The sequence below is a fragment of the Anas acuta genome, chromosome 17, assembly GCF_963932015.1.
Source record: "Anas acuta chromosome 17, bAnaAcu1.1, whole genome shotgun sequence".
In the NCBI taxonomy this organism is placed as follows: domain Eukaryota; kingdom Metazoa; phylum Chordata; class Aves; order Anseriformes; family Anatidae; genus Anas; species Anas acuta.
Window position 1 is genome coordinate 10,674,530 of NC_088995.1, and position 14,982 is coordinate 10,689,511.

General features: G+C 41.7%; 1 protein-coding gene across 21 annotated transcripts in view; it reads right to left on the reverse strand.

Moving 5' to 3' along the window:
• Window positions 1-962: 962 nt before the first annotated feature.
• Window positions 963-14,982, reverse strand: part of ARVCF (ARVCF delta catenin family member) — a 270,629-nt gene continuing 256,609 nt past the window's right edge. For 20 of the 21 annotated variants that reach the window (XM_068701183.1, XM_068701187.1, XM_068701180.1 and 17 more), the window contains 4 exons: window positions 14,646-14,699; window positions 10,371-10,462; window positions 7,701-7,814; window positions 963-6,331 (listed from right to left, as the gene is read on the reverse strand). In XM_068701183.1, the coding sequence (XP_068557284.1) occupies window positions 7,713-7,814; window positions 10,371-10,462; window positions 14,646-14,699 (248 nt within the window). In that variant the 3' untranslated portion in view covers window positions 963-6,331; window positions 7,701-7,712. The remainder of the gene's footprint in view (window positions 6,332-7,700; window positions 7,815-10,370; window positions 10,463-14,645; window positions 14,700-14,982) is intronic. The other variant, XM_068701189.1, reaches the window with a different exon arrangement.

The following is a 14,982-nucleotide window of genomic DNA, read 5'->3' on the forward strand; positions in this document are numbered from 1 at the left end:
GAAGACAACCTTCCCAGTGCTGTCAGCAAGCATCCACAAGTAAATGGAACCTTACAGTCCTGTGAATGAATGGCACAAGCAGGCATTAATGTATGGCAAACTCTAGTGGCCAGCAGTGATTCGACTACCTTTAAATCACAGAAAATCTGACCTCCATTCTAAGACCTTGCACAACACTCACGTCAAGATTTATAGGGCTTTGTCATGATTCACAAAGGTGTATCAGTAAGCATGGTATGTTCAGGTGATCAGTCTCTCTACGAGAGGCAGTCCTCAGGATAATCACCCAGAAAAGATTTGTCAGTAACCGGCTGTTTCTTGAAATTCATGGCTGACTTTTCAGTATCGGGATTTTTTTCCCCAGCGTGGCAACGAAATTAAGTTACTTGGCACATCCCTGAAATAACAATTTCTCATCTTAACCAAATCTCATACATAGCTATGACAAACTTAAGCTATGACAAACTTAAAGATCTTCTGTTATTCTTTTACAGTTATATTTGCGAGAATACTTGCAGACATTTCAGAGATGCGAGATCTTTGTAAACTTAAACAAATTTTACAACAAAATTGGAAAAGATTAATAGCTTCTCAAATTGAAAAACCATCAGCAAGTTAGGCTTGTGGTCCTAAACCTGCAGTCCTCCGAACAGTGACAGAGATTTCTTTCTCATAGAAATGTGCTTATACATTAAAAAGGAAAAAAAACCATGACCTAGAGTCCAAGGCCCTTACAGGACTTTTTGCTACTACTCCACCAAATGGCAATGAATCAAAAATTTTCAGCTGTACTAGTTTAAAGGATATTCCAATTGCCCTCATTACCACTGACCTATTACTAACACAGAGTGCCGACCTCAGCTAGTGTTGAATAATTCCCTGCCACAGAAAACTGCTGTTGCAAAGCCAAAGAATATTTGAGATACCTGATTGTAACAAAAAGATAACCAATGGCACATGTATTCTTTCCAGGCATGGTTTATTGAAAACACACCAAATTGTTATCCTACATACCTGGTTTCTAACAAGCATTCTACTTGTCTGCATTATGGAAAGATCCTATAATAATAATACATTCTGTCACGGTAACATTTGTTCTATGAAAAGCATAATCCACCTTTTTTTTTTTTCTTTTTCCTCTCCATACTGGTAAAATCAAACCATTCTAAGTGTTTCAGTTTATAGTACAGTGTAAATACAATGCAAAACCCCACCAGTCTAAACTACAGAGAGAATGTTGAGTAGTATTACAGAAAACACATTGTTCATTTGTTTTTTATTCTCCTACCATGAAAATTTTAAGGCACATGATAGTTACAAACACATTAGCTACTAATTACCAGTAAGCTTCTTAGTCTAGTTACTTCGCTTTTCTGAACAGTAAGAACCAGGTTGGCAGGCCTTGTAGTATCTGCACTATCTTCCTCCTCACCTTGCAACTGGACCTAACATCCTACCCTGATGTAAAACGAGACAGAATAAAAGAGGTCTGTAACACCTTTCCCTTTAAATGCACTATATTAGTTACTGTACCAATAAATCTGAGAGTTTCTCTGTCGAAGAAAAACCAGATTTTAGGGGCATCAAAATAAACAAACTTGGCAAGAAACTATGCCTATATAAACACTTCCAAAAGCTGTGAGAGCAGGATCCAGCCCCGACAGCACAAAACTGCTGTCTGAACCTATTGGCACGCTATAGTTTTCACTGAGTGGGCAGTTAGCAGAAGAGACTATAATCAGTCTCTAATGCGCCCGTTTGGCTTCTGAAGCTTTGCTTACCCTAAGGGTTTAAGATGTGCCTCTCTCACAGGTAGCTGAACCTGTAAGCTCAACTTTAAGGCAAGTAGCAGAAGGAAACTCACCACCTTGAAGCTCACAAAACTGCTGTAGGAGTGAAAACTGCTTTGCCCAGCATAAGCCATGCATGCTGGAAAGCATCTCTGAAAACTACTCCTCATAATTGGCAAGAACTTCCTGACTGACTCTAACAAGCCACCCCGCCTTCTTGATGCATCACTTACAGCAAGTCAGGTCCTAGTCCCAAAGTTAATCCCTTTTATGATGTCTTGGCAAAGGGGACATGATTTACTTTCCTGATGCACACATTCAGAATCTGCAAGTCTGAGTGCACAAGAGAAGAACTAAGATAGGCAGGTGTTTTGCCCATAGGACATGGAAGATCGGGACCTCTGGCTGCACAAACCGTTCCCTGGGGAGCATTTCAAGCTGGCAACACATCTTTGATTAGTCAAGTTACACTTTGGCTAAATTGCTATTTAGCTCCAAGACAGAAACAAAATGTTCTGAAGCCTTGCCTTTGTGCTGGATTCTGCACAGGCAGACCAACCTGGGAAGCTGTAAGCACAAAGACAATTGCTATGTGTTAGCAGCCAAACTTGATGCTTCTCCAGGGGAGTCTTAACACGTAATGGCCCCATCAGCATTAAATGATTTTGTTGTTTTTGATTATCTGTTCTTAACCTCCACAGTTCAGTGAATATACCTGGGAGACGTGCAAGCCACCTCCCTGGCATGAAAGTTCTGCAGTTATTATTTGCCATCAGACGTCTCTCCCCTCCCCTGTGTTATCTCAGCCCTCACTGGGCCATCAAATCTCTTCCTCCTCTTTATTAGGAGTCTTGCAACATCATCTTTTCCTTCCACAACCACCCCTCCTACTAGAATTTCTTCAGGTAGAAATCTCTTCTACCCCATCCCTTTGCAGGCAGATTGCCTCCAGTTTTCACAGTGGAGCCAACAGAAAGAGGAGGTCACATTCCTGAGCCCTAAAAAGCGCTGCCTACCTTTTAGCAGGAGGCTCTAGACCCTACTGCAGCTTTAGTCACACACACTGCCACTTTCCCTTCTTAACATACAGTCCCTGCTGCCAAAATAAACTCAACAATTACTGGTTTATTTACCCACATTCCAGAACAGCTCAAACGGCCCAGTCACACTCACATCAACAAGGGGAGAGGTAAGGGCAGGCGGGGGCACACATCCCACCAGCACCTTCCAGAAGTGAGCTTGTTGCCACAGATAACAAGGGCATCAGATAAATCACCAGACCTGGTTCAGCGTATCTTGGTACAGATTTTAGCTGGTGAACTGATCGTACAAGGTGATCGTCTCATATACAAGTCACCCCTAGTCCGTTTACCTTCCTCAACATCCAAACAACAGTTTGGTGAGAAGAGAAAAACACAGTAATGTAAATGATGGGTTCTTGGTTATTGCTACATACCTTGGAATCATTCATTACTGTAAGGCATGGGAAGGGTAAGGGTAAGACGTGATTCCCAGGGGAAGTCTTGGCACATGGATTTGGTATTTCACCTCTCGGTACACTATCCTCTGCTTTCCTGTTGCAGTAAACCTTGTTGTCAACTCTCAAGAACCCTGGCTGCCAAGAACACTTATCCTAGGGAAAAGAAAGAAGAACAGTTTGCTACAATGACCCTGGGCAGCCAATTCCATCTCACCTGATAGGGAAGTTTGTTTGCTTATCACAAGATGCAGTATAAATATGAAAAGCACTTGAGGGGCAGGTAAGGGGTGGGAAGGGGGCTGGGGGGGTTGGATAGGGTCTGAATTTGCTCCTTCTCCTTCGTGTTTGGCTCACTAGTGACAGAGCCCAGAGTAGATTCCCAACCAGATGTTGAATGTCCCAGTAGTGCCCCACTGAGAGCCACGTGCTATAATGGGACAGGAGGTCATGGACACCATCGGCCCCTAGTCAGGTCACTTCCCCCTTCCTGCGGTTTTCTATTAACCTCTTGCTGGCTTTGAAATATTTGTACAACCACTAAATCACAAAGTCTTAGCAGAGACTCCTTTCAACAGTCAGGTCTTTATTTTAAGCGAACTTTTGCTCAGACTCCTTTGGTAAATATGGTTTGAAGTAGATCAGGGACAGACTGACAGCATGGCCCTTCTCTTACACTGTTCTAATTAGCTACAAAGCAGGTTCCATTGCTAATTACTGAACGTTTTTAAAAAAATCCTTTCATATACAAAAAGAATACACCAAATACATAACCAAAAGTGATATAAAACGTTTCTGTGTAGCTTGGTTAAAAGGGTCTCCGCGTATTGGCAGAACAAGTATGAAAAGAGCACCATTGATATAATTAATATACAGTCAGACTATGTTTCTGGTTTCATTGCCACACTTTATGTCTACACACAGAGAGACACTGCCCCTGACACAAATGCAGATAATCACAGACGCATCTCTTTGTTTCCCTTGATCTGCTAAGCATCTTTGGTCCAAGAGGACTCTCATGCAGGTGACCCTCCCCCCCCAACTTTGCTATCTTAATTTGCTCCAAGTGACTTCACCTTCCCTAGGATCCCGAAGTGACCACTGTAATGTACGTAGAAGATGAGGGTCAAAAGGGAGGGGCCGAAGGAGCACGTGTGTCATCCAAATCACTGACAGCTTCTGGCATCAGTCTTTTTCCCTGAATCAACAAATGCTTCCCTCTCCTGCAAACTACTTTACATGGTTTTGTTAACCTATCCTCTGCACAACAATATATATATATAGATATATAGATTTTTTTTTATTTATATATATGTATTCATGTCAAATTTTTAATATACTCAAGAAGATACAAAGCTCTTGGTACTTGCTTTTTTTTTTTTTTTTTTTTTTTTTTTTTACAAAAGCTTCAGACGTTTACTATTACAGTAATATTTTGGGTGATGCAAGGTTGTTGAATATTTCTCCTTTTTAATTACAAAGGAAACAGCAGGCACTGAAAACCCCAAATGATGTTTGCTAGCTTCAAAAATGTGCTTTCCAGTTGCACCATTTTTAGGAGCTTGTTTAGAATTAAGTGTGGCATACAAGAACAGCGGCAACTGAACAAAACCAGCAAAAGTCCTCTGATGCTACCAGTGAGACATTTGGTTCTTACTCTCTTCTGCCCTCCCTTGACCAATGCCTGGAGAAAAATCAGTGATCTGAAGTCACTTAGTTCGTTGTATTACCAGATGTGGTATATGCAGCGTATGTTCTCATGAGGTAAAAATTCCTCCCTGTCCAGAGCATGCCATGGAGAACTTTTGCACATGGATGATTTTCATACCAACTAAAATATGTAATTTCAAAACAAAACCAAAGGAACACAGAAATCATGGTGACTTAAAAAACGCCAAACCAGTTCCCTTTGCGGCATTTTTCATCAGGATCCACAGCCCAAAGCAAACATGGATCCAACAGCGATAAATTTACCATTAAATGTAAGTGGTAGACCCATCTAAAACTTATAGCATGTTCAAAATAATCCTGAAAAGAAGCTCCTATTTCTTCCAATGTGTTAAGAGCTATGGCAAAAGAAACTGTTAATTGTTATCAATGCAACATTTAAAATGTATAAGCTCCTTACTGCAACCTTTGAGAGCAAGAAAATAAAAAGTCAGCCAACTCCACTTCTCAGCATAGATTTCTGAACCGGGGACACTGAAACCTTCAATGAACTGTTTTCCACATGTGGAAATAAAAACAGAGCCATTACAGAATTCAAAAGGCAGAAGTATCGTACACCAGATTATAACAATAATATAGCACTGTGATTGATATAGCTTACTCTAAAAGCAGATTATACAGCTTGCATCAATTTTGTTATCTACTCTCCAGTTCCTTTGACCAGCATTTAATAGTTTTTGTTCTGTATTTTCTCTCTTCATTGAAATTCAATAAATCCAACTCAACATTCCTGCACTTCCTGTGGAAATAATGAAGAAAACCTCAACATTTTTCAAAAACTCTTAAAAAATGTTAGATTTCACAGTTCAAATAAATCCCCCCCCCAAAAAAAATAAAACAAAACAATGAGACCCAAAGCAGAAAAGTGCTATTATCTTCATGACTACGCCTATGATATTATTTCAAATATTCTGCAGTTTCTCTTTCCCTTGTGAAGCTGTCCTCTTTGCTGCTGCATGACCTTCATTTCCCACACTCGACACCATCCGCACGTAAGAGTCACCTAAGAGTGCAGGCAGCTAGATGGAAGCTTGGATTCTCTGTTCTTGCGTGCTTTCTTCTTGCAGGAGTGGGAGGGAGAGGGGAGGCGGCTATGTCTGGTGGGAATAGAACTGATTTAAAAAGCAAATCGTCTCGCTGTAAGGCATGGTGCTCTGGGGTTGGCAATGGCAGTCAGTTGTGTTTTCTCCCCCCATCCTCTTAGAATCTGCAGCCTTGTCAGTGATGCAGCGCCCTCCAGATCTGAATGGCAGTGGTGACTGATGAGATCCTCTGTGTCAATTCAATCTTTTTTTTCCTCCCCCTCAATTAAAAAAAATGTGGTTGGACTCTAGCCCTGCAAAATAAAGTCAGAACTGATTAATACCAACAAGTAACATGACATCGGTGATCTCCATCACCCAGTGGTAGAACAGTGGCTGGAAATGCCAATCTATCCCCAGTATATGTGTTTGGTGAAGGGTATGACTGGGAGAAAATGAGCACAGATTTTGTTTGTCAAAGTTCCACCCATACACCTTCACTGCTAAGAGGAAGGACACAGATACAGCAGCATACAGGCACTACACACAGATTTGGCTGGGCCCACAAGGCTGAGCACACAGTGCCGACCAGCTGCGGGAGGCCAGCAGTGCTGGGTCTGCTCCTAGCTGCACGAGGGTACCTGGTGGTGTTGCAAAACTGCTCTGGCCAGCTGCTTCCAGCCCAGGAACAGAAACAAGATGCAAATACACAGCACCTTTACTAGACTCTTCAAAGAAGAAGGGGGGGGACACGCCAGCAGCAAAGTCCCAGAACATACTTGCACTAATGCAAGTCATTTCCACGTACAGTTGCGGGGGTGGATGCTTCGTGATTTGGAATTTAGGCCTTAAAGGCCTGCTTGTCCACTCTGTTGGGAAAGTTGCCCAGTGCCTTATGAACTGTCACTTTGGTATTCCTTTAGCAATAGCCAGGGGCACAAAACCTGCTGCCCCAAACGGAGCACTGCATCTCCACGGACAGTGATGGAAGGCACCAGAGCACAGGGCTGCCTAGCAAGACAGGGGGAGACAGATGAGCAGCGGCAGGAGTAAAGAAGGGCTACTGACATTACAGAGGAGCTGGGCACATGGTGAAGGCAGAGGGCTAGAAAGTGACAGAAAGGTGCCTTTTTTAATAACAACAATAAAAGAAAGAATGAGGAAGTGGGAGTTGTGGCTAAGTGGTTCTTGTGTAACCAAAACCATCTCCCCTCACAAAGTCACTGTACAGGCAGCAGCTTTCTGGCAGGTGGGCAGGGCTGTGTAATTCATGGGAAACTCAGGGGACATCCATGAACAGTCGAGGATAGTTTTCCTTAAGTCTCAGGCTAGTCCTTATAATGAGTCTGGAGGGGAAAAATGGTTGGAATCAGGAAGACACTATTCAAATTCACTCCCATGGCCTAACAAGGAGAAATTATTCATGTTTCAGCTGACAACCAATCATTCAAGATACTAATTTGCTGTCTGGTTATTTGACAGGTTATTTTTTAATCAAACAGTGGTGTTTGATTGCATTTCATTGAAGACATGCTGAATAATATAAACACCGCTTTTTCAAATGCATTATCATTTGTCTGAAAGGACCCAGTTAGCAGTTAGCCATGAAGAGATTCCACAGTGATACAGATCATGCACGAGACAAGTTAATCACTAGCACCAATTACCATTGAAATAACCTACCATGCATGCAAATTAGACCCAAGAGTCAACAGGCTGGGGTTTAATGTCACGGGCATCCACCAGATTCACCGAAGCCCTGTTACTCCTGTTAATGTTTTTCCTATTTGTGTCATTCTGCAGCACAGGGTGAGGAGTTAAAGGCAAAACAGAGCGGATTAATCAAACAAAACCACCAAACAAGTCAGCTCAAAGGAGCACAAGGGAAAATTAGTGGTAGAGAAAGAAACAAGATCAGCAAAGGCACAATACTGACAAGAGCACTTGCAGCAGCTAAAAGGCTGCACTTCCCTGCCATCATTATTCACAATTCTTGGTCACTCTTGAGCCTCAGAGCCATGGTTATTGAACAGTTCACAAGCCAGAAGACCCCACAGATATATTTCTCTTTCACAGGATAGGAAGAAGGAAGAGTAGCAGCTGCTCAGGCTTTGCTCTAACTGAGGACATACCAGTGCAGACCCTTGAGGCACACAACAGGCTGAATTCAGGCTATCCTTTATCCTTAAAACCTGGAGGCAGTACAGACTGTGTGTGGCAGGCACATCGCTGAGGTGAAATATTTTTTTATTCCTTTCTTATGAAAGCAAAGCAGCTGCTCCCTGGAGCTCTGGGTTGTACTTCACCTCAGACATACACTGGGAGTTTGGGCTGAATTACACAATTTTGAGGATTGTGTTAAACCACTTTCATGAAACGAGTGGCAAATAACACAAGCATTTGCTACTTCTTCCTTAGCCTATTTTCTTTATAAAGACATTTTCTGTCAAGCTCCTATTGATCAAAATTCTTATGTCGCTTAGTGCATCCACTCTCACTGCATCCTTATAATACAATGGAACTGTGATAAGGGGACTAGGAAGTCCATACCGTTAGCACTGGTTCAAGCTGGGCTATCTCTTGCCACTCCCGAGTAACACTGGAGCAGGGAGGCATGCTGCATGCCTTTAGTAATCAGCTCAGTTGTATCAGCTCTAAAAAACAATTGAAAGAGCACAACCACTTCCAAGGGGAGTGGTGAGATTTTGTTCCTCTTGTCTTCGCTACACTTTGTCAAGCAGAAATGCATTGGGAAAGCTTAAGCAGAAAGGTTTTTGCTAGTGGATTCCTTTAATAGGTGTCACCATATGTCTAGACTTATCAAAGGAGCTGCAAGATGACTAAATGGGAAAACTGTAGTGGCCGTTCTCTTGCAAAAAGCTTTTTTGGTGTCAGAGGCCTCCTAAACAATACACAGCCATAATCTTCACTTATTTCTAGAACTGGCCAAAGGAGAAAAGAAGCGAGCTAGCAGCTGAAGCAAACAGGCCAGTGTTTCATATCAGCCACGTTACTCTAGGGCATTCACTTGCTGATTCAAAACAGGAAGCCCTGGTTGGCACTGTGGAGTTGTCACGAGACAATTAGTGATTATATTAAAAAAGCTAACTGGGCAGCCTCCAACAAGGCGCAGTTACAACCAGAACTAGCAAATGGTAAAACGGTGATCTGTGCTTAAAAAAGTGCATCTGGGTTTAAACTTTTCTGCAGGGTATACCTTCAGAGGAAAGGAGGACACAGCAGGTAATGCATAAGCAGGCAAGTTAGCACAGGCAGACTGATACAGCAGGACCTCTTCCTAATTCTATGGGAAGATTTTTCTTCAAATCACATTTTTATTTCCTCTGTTCAATGTAGTATGTTTTCCTTTCAATCGACTGAAGTTTGTTTCCACTGAGCCCGAATCACCTGGATTTACAGATATTATCAGCAACGTGCTGAAGGTTAGTAAGGACGGCTTTCTACAGACTAACTGCAGTGTTTCCTGCCATGGATTCCTGGTTCACTGAAGGAACACCCCCCCCCCTCAGGAATGACCTACCCAGGAGAAAATACAAGCTAGTTTTGAGGCCAGGGAGAAGTGATGGCCACAGCATTGTTAAAAGCATTAAGCAGCTTTTAAAATAAACAAATCTACTGAAAAGGCATAGCAATGCAACAGGAATTAAACAGAACCCACTAAGCGACATTTGCACACAACACACAACGCAAAAGGCTTTGTGAAGCTGTGAAGGTTTGTTGTTTGTTTTTTTCTACCAACTAGAAGGTTGTCTAAATTTTGTTTTTAGAAGACAACACTCCTAAGTATGCACATCTCTCCCTCCCTCTCCATCTTTTTGGCCCATGCCCAATGTCTACTGTCAGGACCCTGAGTGTTGGTGAAACGAATGCTGTTCACCACCCTGCTCTACTCAGACACACAAATTCACACGTACGTCTCGTGGTGAAAACAATAAAGCAGCGTGATGGTTTGCAGGGGCTATTCTCGGAATAAAGTCTGAACACAGTTATTCACTTTAGAGCTAGGGAATGCTGCCTGCACAAAAGTGACAGAACAAACAAATGCCTCCTATTTTTATAGCCTCATCCCTTTACCAATTACCTGAATTTTCTCCTGCAATGGAAAACAGCTTTTTGGTTTTATTTCTAGTTATCCAATTGCTGAATTATAAAACGGTGCCTTTAACTTAACATCAAACAAGCAAAAAAAACCAACACACACATACACAGACACACAAAAAACAACCTTAAAAGTCCCCTTGTAATTAACTACTATGTATTTCTTGTGGAGGACACCAGGCTCTGTTTCTTTTAAAGGGACTAACTAGCATTCAGCAGTAAGAGGAATCTCACTTTTAAAGGTTCTTTTTCTGAGGCATCTCCTGTGTTATCACTGGTCTTGTACTTGCGCTCCTTGTCCCGGTGATCAATGGTGGAGTACCCATCTGAGGAGAAATAATATGACAGTCGGGCATGAAACACTACTAAGAGCAGAAACAGAGCTGATGCTAGCAGTATTCAGCAAAGAAACAGGGGAAAATAAACCATCAACACCCAAAGATGCTGGCAGCCCACTTTTCACACGTGCTCCAGCTCTGAAATTTTATTTTTACCAGCTTAAAACAGAAAAGCCTTTTTTTTTTTTTTTTTTTTTAATATCACTGCCAGATGCTGGCATTCATTAGCAAGCAGCACTGTTTTCATCCCAGTCTGCTGCAGTTTTGTAGCGTGCCCAAGGAAAGCAGCAAGTTGTCATCTCACGCCCTGTGGCTAATGAGCTCCAAATTCAGCTCAAATCTTGTGTTCCTTGCTTAGCAGCCTGATTAATTGGCTGTGTTCATTCTCTGAATGCTCTGCAGCATGTTCCCACTCTTCCTGAGCCTGACTGCAACCAGGACATAACAGTAATTTGGAACAGTCCCTTTCAGAGCACTGAGAAAAGGAGACTGTCAAGTTGGAAGAAATCTTGATGCGAATCCTGCTGTGCTAGGACTGTCTTTCATTACAAAGTAGCACCTGTTGGTGCTTTTTCTCCTGACAACTAAAAACAATATTAAAGTGCAATTAACACACAGAGGAAAAGTGTGAGAGGGTATTATGAAGACCCAGCTCTAATTATTTCCTAACCTCTGCTTTGAATCAGTCCACCAATGCAATCTTAATTTATTTTCCTGATGCACCAAATTTCCTTCATTATCAGTAACAAATAGATCCTGTCCTGCTCTGCTTTTGCAGCATTGTAATATGGAGTAAAAACAATCACAGCTCCCCATAGGCTTTGTTTTCCTTTATGTAATTGAGGGATCATTAGTGTTTTCATGTTCTGATGAACTAGGTTCTTAGAATACCACTAAAATGTTTTTACAAAGCTACCACAGAATGCTCATCCCTTGGTGTATTACTTGCCTGAAAAGGTCATTAAGAAAAAAATAAATCAAGTTTTTTGTGGGACTTCCTTGTCAGAAAGTGGCTTCACCTGCCCACATGACAGAAGTGCATGCAGCTACCATGACTCGCACCAGTCACAGCACCGGGTCCTGAACAGCATCTGTGCTGGACACAGTCGGGTTTAAATGAGCTCAAGTTTTCCTACGTCTCATGAATCAAAGTGCACACAGACCTGCAAGAAGCACCTGAGGTAATGTATATTTTTGACATTACAGATAGTAGAAGACTACTTTCCCATGCTGCCTAAAAATAATTAAGGTATTAGAGTTACACATGCATTATGCAGATTTTAAAGCATAAAAATCAGTGCTACACAGAACTTCACTTACAGTTATATATTGACAACAAAGACAGCTAACACTCTTGGCTATTCCTTTTGAACAAAAAAGAAGAAACCCAAACCCTTCCAGTTGCATCCAGTCACCCAGCCAGCGTGTGTGGAGGAACACATGACCAATAATTAAAATGACTGGCATGAATGTTGCTAGTAAGTCAGCTACTACAGATTGGTCATTCATTTAGGAGTAAATAGTTCACGTATGTCTGTTTAAGTGATGGAAACATCCTGACTCCCAACAATGCAAACTCTGAACTGAGAGGTTGCTCTTTGCAGTCAGATATTAATTATACTCCCTGTGATGTACCAGATCACTTTGCATTTCTGTACTGCTATCATGGCTGATCCCAACAAATTTTTAAATGAACTGCTAAGATGCAGAGGGAAACCTTTAACCCACCCCCAGAAAGCAACAGCTACTGAGGTAAAGTATGGCAGCTGTAATACACCCCAGTGAGCAAGGTCAGAATAAGGGATATGTAATCACACACACACACAAAAAAAAGCACAACAGTCTCTTAATACTACTAAAAACAAAGAAAAAAACAAACAAACAAACACACAGCCCTGCTTAGCCATGGCAGCAACAACAGGAACACCATGCTTTTGCACAGCGCCAGGAATCTAACAAAGAATAGTCAAGAACTTTGTTTTTCATATCCAAATTCCAAGATATTTTGCAGTTCATACTGTAAACCCATTGTTGTGTGGCCTGCATGCTGATGGTGCCACACACATCAGCAGTAATGGATTGTGTGTTTCTGAAAACCAAGCTCTGTGCTACAATTCTGTCAAGATATGCAGCGGCAGAGATAGGAAGTTCATGTTTTCACCTAATAAAATGAGATAAAAAATAAAAAATATCTTGAAGGAGGCTGTATCAGAGAAGTAATACCTAAGGGCCTCAAGGTCCAGAGCTCTCCAATGAAACTAGCGAGCACTGCGTCTCCCAGGAATCAGATTAATTCCAAATAAGTTAACAGAATTACCTCTGTTTCTGTGGCACGAAGGAGACCTATGCTGATCCTACTGTTCCACAGTATCAATGCATTTTTCTGAGTTAATACAATGCAGTTTATAGACAAGTTATATTTGGCAGCAGAGGCACTTCTCGTTCTTAGCTTTTTTTATTCCTCTGTCTCAACTTTCTCCTTGTTGTCTTCTGTATTGCTTTACTGAATATCTGCCATTCATTCTGCAGTGACATTTTTATGTCATCACCAATGACACAACCAAATGCATGCTGAATGCCAGTCCATCTATGCCCTCACAGCTCTCAACTTTTAAAGATCAAACCTCTACACCCATCATAAAGAAGAAGAAAGAAGAAGTTATGCCTAAAGACAGGCATCTAAGAGAGGTGCATCTGAACTTTGTGTCTCTGTTTTGAACAGTTCTGAAATCTCAAATGCTCTCGTCTGAATGACTGTAGGTTAATTACGGCACAGATACAGTTTTAGAGAACCAAGAAAATTTGGCATACAGCCTTGAGATCACAGTTCTGCTGCTTCTCCAGACAGCTCAGGGTCACAGCCACCCCGAGGCAGCACTGTGACAATATACATTGATGATCTTTGGATTAACGTGCACAGAGTCACTTGTCTGGAGCTGATAAAGTCTGACAGACCTGAGGTATCTGTGTGCTGGGCTGTCTACCGCATCCCACAGTAACTCGTAATACACGCTTTTTCCATCGCTCAGGACAACCAAGCTCTGCCCAGGCTCTCCAACAATAGGAAACTGACTGGTCCAGTACTGCCAGCTGATGGGGAACAAATTCTTCTGCCTCCCTAGCCACACTAATAGCAAATTAGTTTCGTTTACAGAGAAGGATGAGTCCATGGCATTGGAAACAAGCTGAGATCACAACAGCATGTTACTTCTTGCAGTCTTGAAAAAGAGGAAACATGGGTTAGCAGTAAAGCCACAGGCTCGAAGAGAGCTGAACCATAACAAAAAGAGGCAATATAAGAGCAGCAGGAAGATGGTCACATTCTGGAACAAGCCTGGTCTTCCACAATGCAGGGGAGGAGGATGAACACCCTGGCTGGAAGGGCCCAGCTGAACAGATGGGCACCTTTAACATGTGCACAGCATGGAAACCCACTGAATTCTGCAGTGACAAGATGTTCTTTTTTGCTACAAATAGCAGTATAGAAAACTTTGATTTGGAGTCATTCATATAAGCATTTAAATACAAATACTATCAACTAAAAGAACTAAAGCAAATTCCTAAGAACACAGAGCACCTTTACCTACCTAAGTAAAGAAAAAAAAAAACAAAACACCACCACCCTACAAGTTGTAAACTGCAAAGTTTATCAGTCTGAAAGCATTCAGTTGACAGCAGTTGTCTGTTCTCTGGCTGGAGAAAAATACATGCACACTTAAGATGCAGGTAAATAAAAGGCAGAGCCCAGAGCATTGTATGTACTAACATTTTTGTTATTACCTATACAAAACAAAGGCAGAATGGATTTAAGTGTCATGCTGAAGTAAATTTACAGCTTCTTCCTTCTGCATCTCCAGGTTTACAGATCTGTAATATGGAATGCGGCTGCTTCAAGAGCCAGGAGCTAGAATGAAAGCTAGGACAAGATTTCTCCATTCTATGCTTAAAGTAGTGGAGAAATCGGTGTGTACACAATAGGCGTACTTAAAAGAAAAAGAAGGAAAGAAAAAAAAGTGAAAGTGACCAATCTTTTGTAAGGTAATGTTCTGTTTTTAAATGTCAGCTTTATCCATTTGAACGAGTATCACCCAGAGAAATAGCTGAACTTTCCTGTGAGTGACAGTGTGCTCTACTGAAACAGACAGAGGGTTTGATCTATGACTGAATTTACCTGGGCCAAGTTCATCCATAGGTATCATATCATGACTCCCAGCCTTCTCGTTATCTATAAAAAAGAAACATTGAAACTACCTGAGTTACATTTGTTTTTTCTCAACACCTGGTACTTGTATATTAGTCACAGAACAGAGAAGTCCATAAAGTGCTGTATAGTCTTTTACAGTAAGCCTGCAATCAACTGCTATCCATTCAGAAAGATAAGTTTGATTTAAGCTCTCCAGACAGCACACGTAACCCTTATTTTCTGCTTTGGCACTACAATACAGAGCTCCCTCTCTCCATGTGGTAACAGAAACACCATTTCTGCTGTGGACTACCTACCACTTAAC